At 37.0% G+C, this 7,842-nt stretch overlaps 1 protein-coding gene across 1 annotated transcript in view; it reads right to left on the reverse strand.

Moving 5' to 3' along the window:
• Positions 1–5,287: 5,287 nt before the first annotated feature.
• LOC107669501 (peptidyl-prolyl cis-trans isomerase FKBP10-like) overlaps positions 5,288–7,842 on the reverse strand; it is an 85,405-nt gene continuing 82,850 nt past the window's right edge. Inside the window, exon 10 of the mRNA XM_016461762.1 lies at positions 5,288–5,660. Coding sequence (XP_016317248.1) covers positions 5,472–5,660 — 189 coding nt within the window. The 3' untranslated portion in view covers positions 5,288–5,471. The remainder of the gene's footprint in view (positions 5,661–7,842) is intronic.

Genomic DNA, 7,842 nt, shown 5'->3' on the forward strand with positions numbered 1-7,842 from the left:
TTTTGAATGTATTTTTCTCTCTCTCTCTCTCTCTCTCTCTCTCTCTCTCATGTAAAATGTGATTTCAGTATCCTCAGGAAATAGTTTCCATGGGGGTTAATAATCAATAATCCAAAAAAATTTCAAATTCATCATCATTTTCCTCTTTTGCCATATATCATCAAAACACACTCTAATTCGTTTTAGCAAGATATATATATATAATATATATATATTGAATTTTGAATTCAGCAAATGACCTTTGCAGTGTTTTTAAATACATATGTCATAAGATCAAGCAAAATAAATATGAAATTTATTTATCTAACACACATACTCAGTCTACATTTCTACAGTCTACATTTCAATTTGCACATAATATACCTGTACATACAACTGTCTATTGTTATATACAGTGGGTACGGAAAGTATTCAGAACCCCTTAAATTTTTCACTCTTTGTTATATTGCAGCCATTTGCTAAAATCATTTAAGTAAATTTTTTTTCCTCATTAATGTACACACAGCACCCCATATTGACAGAAAAACACAGAATTGTTGACATTTTTGCAGATTTATTAAAAAAGAAAAACTGAAATATCACATGGTCCTAAGTATTCAGACCCTTTGCTGTGACACTCATATATTTAACTCAGGTGCTGTCCATTTCTTCTGATCATCCTTGAGATGGTTCTACACCTTCATTTGAGTCCAGCACCTGGCAATAAAGCTCATTCTGATTCTGATTCTGATTCTGAAATTTAATAGTTTCCTGTAAAGAGTTATACATTTGCTCTTAAATTTATATACACCACTTCTTTGTTTATATACCCCTAGCGAAATATTTAGCATTTTTACAGATCAAGAGTCAAGAGTCAAGAGGCATTTATTTATCATTTGCAGTTAACACTGGGGAAAACTGGGCATTGAAATGCTTGTGACGAGGCTCAGACATACAGTGACAATAACAGGACCATACAAAAAAACATACAGATATAGACGTACGTGGAGGGCACTGAGATATTGAGTGACTTCAGTGACCATAGGCAGAACAATAACACAGACAGAGCATTAAATACAAATAAGTGGCAGTAACAGATACAATAAGGGTAGACAGTGTTAAGAGTTTTAATTAGTCCTGAGGTACTGATATAAGAATATTGGGGGTAGAGCAGTGTCCAAAATGTCATTGTAGAGTGTCGCAGAGCTACATGAAAGAAAATTAAAGTGGCAGTGCAAGTACAATAAATAATAAACTTAAGAGCAGCATGTATTCTGGTTTTAGATGAAGGATAGCTGGCTGTTAAGCAGTCTGATGGCTTGTCCATGATCGGATGGATCGTAAGCGTCTGCCAGATGGCAGTGTGGCAAACAGGTGATGAGCAGGGTGAGTGCAGTCCTTGATGATGCTGCGGGCCTTTCTCAAGCAGCGAGTTTGATAGATGTCCTGTAGTGCTGGGAGTTTATGTCCAATGATGAGCTCTGCTGTTCTCACCACTCTCTGAAGAGCTTTGCGGTCGAAAGAAGAGCAGTTGCCGTACCATACGGTGATGCAGCCGGTCAGAATGCTCTCTATAGTGCAACGGTAGAAATTTGACATGATGTTAGAGGAGATGCCAAACCTCTTCAGCCTCCGCAGGAAGTAGAGACGCTGACGGGCTGTTCTTGAAACATCTGCCAGTCTGTGGATTCAAAGCAGTTCTGCAGTGTGGCGATGGCATCTTCACTTCATTTGTGAACTGTTTTAGAAACTGTTTTTTCCTGTTTGAGGCATTGTCTGTAGGCTGGTAACAGCAGTATGCTAATGTGGTCACCTTTGCCAAATGCTGGTCGGGGGAGGGGTTTGTAACTGTCCTTTAGTGTTGAATAGCAGTGATCTAATGTCTGATCCCCTCGTGTGGGGAAATTTATGTGCTGGTAGAATTTAGGAAGAACTTTCCTCATATTCACCCTGTTAAAATCCCCAACAACGATGAAAGCAGCCTCAGGATGAGCAATTTCTAATCTATTTATGATGTTGTACAGTTCGTCCAATGCTTTAGTTTTGTCCACGCGAGGCGGAATGTAAACAACCGTGAGAATGACTGAATTAAACTCCCACGGGAGGTAGAAGGGACGCACTTTAATAGAGAGCAGTTCGATCTCTGGGGAGCAGTGTGTAGATAAAACTGTAACATCAGTGCCCCAGCGAGTGTTAATCATAAAGCACACGCCTCCACCTCTGCTCTTACCGGAGTTTAGCGATCTGTCATGACGAAAAACGGAGAATCCAGGCGGTGTTATGGCCGTATCGGGTACTTCAGAGTGTAACCACATCTCACAGAAAGCCAGAACGCAGCAGTTTCGAATGTCCCGCTGGAATGTGATTCTCGCATTAAGTTCGTCAAGTTTGTTATCCAGAGACTGTATGTTGGCTAACAAGATGGTAGGGAGAGGAGGATTAAAACTTCTTTTCCGCGATCTGCATAGAATTCCAAAGATCTATCTTAATTAAGAGAATATATTTTTCTTATTTAGTACTTTAGTACTTACTCTTATTTAGGGATGTCCCAAGCTGATCTCAAGAATCGGGGTCGGGGCTGATTGAGGTTTTTTTTTTTTTAACTGTTTGGTATTGTCTATCCTAAATCTGATTATTTATTTCACGTCAGCTGTCAGGCAGGTGTCGTGCAGTAGGTTGAGATTTCAAGTGAGTTTGCCAACTGCATTTAAAAGTGAGGTCTGTTCTAGCACATCACGTACACATTTGAGCTTCCGTGTATAGAGTATTTGATGCACAGTTCTGTAACAAACATTCATTTATTTACTGTTTACTTTTATCTGCCATCAGACAATCTGAGACATTGTTGTCATAACGCATTGTTATGGGTTACTTCTGCCCTTACCAAAAAGAAGTATACTTCAAGTTTATTTTCTTAAGTATACTTAAGTAAAGTTCAAGTATATTTTAAGTATACTTTATGTAGTAAGTATACAAATATCAGTGTACTAGTAGTATACTTGTATGTATACTATTTCAATACTCCTTGGTAGGGCTGCACGATAAATCAAAATGGAATCGAGATCGCGATTCGACAGAAGCTGCGATTGTCATGCGTATCTTTCAGTGAAGCACGGTTCTGTGATCAGCAGTAAATCTCCATCCAAAGGCCAGAGGGTGCTCTCGCGCTGAAACTCCAAATACGCCTCGCAGAAGAAACCCAGAAAATGCCTATCGCTGCAGCTGAATAAACAGAAGATTCAACTGCTTTCATTGATTCAACGTGACTAATAAACACACGACTACGGCAATATACGGTTTATCTGAGTTCTTATTATTATAATTTTCATTCAAATAAAGTATATTTATAATGCAATGCCTTTATCACTGCTTAAATACTATGAAATATGTTGCGTGCCTTATTCTGTGTAAGAAGCCACATCATCTCACAGAAGGATTTATTTCAAACACTCGACTGACATTATGAAGTGAGTTTGGAGTAAAAATATGTTATTAAATGTGGTATTTTCACATGCTTTCAAATGGAGCAGCATTTACTTCACAGAGCCGTAGTTCACTGAGAAGCTATGCAAACAGCTGTCATTATCGCGAACAATTTCTTCGATTTCAGAATCGCACAATAAAATCGTCTGCGATTTTTTTGCGTAACTTGTCAGTGAACTGTGTAGTAAATTCTGCTCCATCTGAAAGCACGTGATGATGATTTACTGCTGATTACAGAACCGGCATTACTATCAAAATGCGCATGACAATCGCATTCGATTAATCGTGCAGCCCTACTCCTTGGGACTAAATTGGCCCACTTTCTAGTATATAAAAGTATACTTCTAAGTATACTTTAAGTATAGCAGTAGTAAACTGAGTACACAACTAGTTTACATCTATGTTTTTAGTTTGTACTGCAACTATACTAAAAGTGAACTTATAGGTATACTGATAGTTTACTAATTACATTCTTGTAGCATTTTTAGAACACTGAAGTATAGTCTTAGTAAAGTACTAGTTTAGTAGTTTTATACTGCAAGTATACTCATAAGTTTTCTTTAAGTGAACTTTACATCATACTTTAAGTATACTACTATGTCCCTATTTAGGTATTAACTTGTATATATTTTGTTATATGATTATCTGAACATACAAAACATCAAAAGAAAGAACAGGGTATCTGCTTGTAAACAAAAACATGTTATTCTAGCTTAATACGTTCTTTTTTATAAACACTTGAATGTGGGTAAGTTTCATAAATAAAAAATTAATAAATAAACAACATTTTGAACAAAAAGCTGAAAAAAGACTATGAATTGGATTCATTTGGATTCATTGAATCAGGATTCAGTCGATCAACACCCCAAATCTTGACAGTCATTACCTCTTCGTGGGTTGACATTTTATTCCATAATGTTACACAGTTTTGATGCTATTCGTATTATATTACATGTGGAAGTATCTGTTATTTCGGTTTCTTCTTCGCTTGTGTTTTGGAAATTCTGTACAGAAGATGTGTAATAATGCCCACGTGGCTTTTCCATTTTGGCCTAGTTTTTGTTAAATAAATAATGACAGAGTGTGATATGTCATGTGTTGTTCTTCATCTGAGGTTTAATTGTCCAAATTTTAAGTCCTGCCAAGGACCAGAGGATTTTTTATTATGTCCTGATTAGTGATCGACCGATATTGATATTTTATAACCGATACCGATACCAACTATTTGCGTGTTTATGTGCCCCATAACCGATATGCAGAACCGATATTTATTTACTGTTATAAAGTAAATAAATGACTGAGTGAAGTAAGTCCATACTTCACTTTGGTTTTTCCTCCTTTCAGTCATCTTAAAAATTTTTACAAAAAAAGTGTTGAAAATTACCAGTCTTTCATGTTAAATTTAATCTTCATATTACAATAAAAAAACATTTTATTTAAAGCATCAGCAGCAACACTAATATTAACAATAAGCAAAATAAATGTACAAGGTCTAGTGTTTTCAAATGGAGAAAATAAATAAATAAATGAAAGGAGTCATATCAACTTCATTTTAAACTACAGTTTTAGTAGGTTTATAAGCGGTTTAATAGGCTAAAGAGTGAAGAATAATTCACTGGATAATGTTAATTCACTGAATAATATTCTCTGGAATATTGGTACTCAATTTCGACTGGATCGGGGGCACAAAAAACCTGATTGGGACATTCCTATTTAATCTGACCTGTAGAAGCTGCATAACAGCTATATATGAACAAACCCATCGTTCAGTTACATTGATTATTTGATTAATGGACAGAAAAAAGGACACAGAAAGGTCATTTATTATAACACATCTTCCAATGTAACCTCTGAAACACTGGAACGCTGGAAATGTCTGTTTTAATAGTGCATTATATGTCATCAGAACATTACCCATTACTGAACCCATGGAACCCAGCATCAAGCTGACATAGTCAGCCAGTTACAACTTGAATTACAAAAATCTCACTCAAAAAACTATGATACCCTCACAGCTCCTCATGTTTAGGCACTTCCTCTTCCTCATTTACTATGATGTTCAGTTCATCTTCAGTTATCTTGCCGTCTGCGTTGCGATCTTGCTTACTGAACATGTCCCTTAGGACAGTGTCACTGTCTATTCCCGGATGGAGGCGGCCCCGGCTTTCAGCCACCTGTAGCTTAATGAATGCTGAAAACTGCAGAAGAAAACGACAAAAATCAATTGGTGATCAGAGTGACATACAGTACGAGCATGTCACACGTTATACTAATTACATACTGTAGGTCTCTATATTTGCACATAGTATTTGTGTGATAGGACAGGGTCTGTTTAATTTTATGCTGACTTGAGAAGTCATGTTGATTCTTGTGCACAGTGGACAGAAAACACAGACTGACACACAATGCGTGAATTTCTTTACCACAGCCCAACTGATGGATCGAAACATTCTTAATAGCAACATGTGCATGTGTGTAGCAAACATACATCTGTATTAAAATCCTTGGGCTGTGTTTGTGTTTTTTCTCCACCATCTCTCTCTCTATTTTCACTTTCTTAGTTACCTACTACATGCCAACAGTTAAAAAACAGGACACCAGACCACCCAGCAGCAGTTGTGATTTGCTCAACCGCCCCTTTTGTTCTTATTGTGATTTTTTTATTAATTGCATTGATTTGTTTTGTGTTATGTGATGGACAGTACATGTATTGGTGTCTTGTTCCTGTCCTGTATACTTACATCCAATCAGCCACTCGTTATTGCATTTAATATGTTTGAGGTTGGGAATTCTCCCAACGTGCATGCATGTTTCTTTATTACTCTTTAACTTTAAAATAGTTCTATGCTACTCTGATATATTTACATACCGCAAAATTAACGATTTAGTAAAATATCTAACGAGAGACACATTATACCATCATCAAAATATACCATTATACCACCCAGCCCTTTCCCTGGCAACATATGCATTGTATGTTTTAAGCACATTTTCTAGCTCCTTCTCTTTATTGGGGTAAGCAGAGCGAATCATTAATAGAAGTGTATATAAAGAAATAAAACAAATTAAAGCTGCAAGCAGCGTTGAAAGATCCCTCGCACCCAGAGCCCTGCAGTATGATATGTAGTATGACATACTACAGTGCACATACACAAACAAAGAGGGGGTGGAGTTTAAATCCGTGTATCATTCGATCATTCGTTTTTTGATTTAATATTGAAAGTAGAAAAATTAGAAAACGGACGCTTTTTCGTTTTTTTTTCCGTTTTTTTCCAAAAAACGAAAAAAGAAAATTCAGCTTAAATTTTCGTTTTTCGTTCATGGGTGGAAAAATGAATAAACAGCTTGAATATTCGATTTCTACAAGTGGGCGGGAATTAAACGCCCCTTTCTGCTGATTGGTCAGCCGAAGATCAAACCGTGCCGTCATCAGTTCTTCTGCAGATATGACAGCTGTCATAGCCTACCCTGCTCACCCAGTAAGTCTGTTTGTTTAATTAAGAAATTAATTAATTTGTTTCAAAATAAATATTTTAAACACTAAGACAAAAAGGAAGGAATAATAAATTGGCTTGGGTAAAAAAAAGGCCTATGTTCACGCAAGAACTGTCATTCTGACTGACAACCGGATAACAACAGATATTAAATAGCCTACCGTTAGAATTATATAATGTAGTCTTGTGTTTTATTCAAATTGATTATAATTGATATCTCAAAAGGATATGCACTTGTGCGCGGTGTGAGCTGCTGCGCACTCGCACTGCAACGCAAGATTTTCATAAAATATAATAACTTGCCATAATTGGTAAGTGTGAGCAGGACATTTTTGTGTTAATTAAGTAATAAGCCTTTAGAACAACATTAAAGTGAGTAGTCACTCCACACAGTTCCAATAAATTGCGATGGGTTAAATAAACTCAATAAGCAGACAGACGCGAATACAGTCAAGCGCAGAAGTGCACAGGAAATAAGCAGCAGTCATATTTAAAGCAGTTTAAATTAATATTGAGTACTGTGCCGCTACTACAAGCGATGTCCAGCACGCGCAGATAATTAACACGGCCAATCCATCATCAGTAATTACATCATCTATCCAACCAGCACAAGAGAGAACCCCTATAAATAATCAAAGCACTCTTACCTTCATTATCTCTAGTCTTTCAACATTTCAGCGCTCGGGGGGAGGGTCTGGGCTAAAAGCCGAGCTCGGACCCCTCTCCCTGGACAGGGGGAATACCCCAGGCCCCAGGCTCATTACCGAGCTCGGAGCCCTCTCCCCGGATAGCACGCCAAATACGCATAACCTGTTCATTTAAGTGTGAACTCGTGAAATAACACACCAATTGTAGACATTATGAAAGATTAATTATGCATATATTG

This window comes from Sinocyclocheilus anshuiensis, unplaced genomic scaffold (assembly GCF_001515605.1).
Source record: "Sinocyclocheilus anshuiensis isolate Anshui unplaced genomic scaffold, SAMN03320099.WGS_v1.1 scaffold692, whole genome shotgun sequence".
NCBI classification, from domain to species: domain Eukaryota; kingdom Metazoa; phylum Chordata; class Actinopteri; order Cypriniformes; family Cyprinidae; genus Sinocyclocheilus; species Sinocyclocheilus anshuiensis.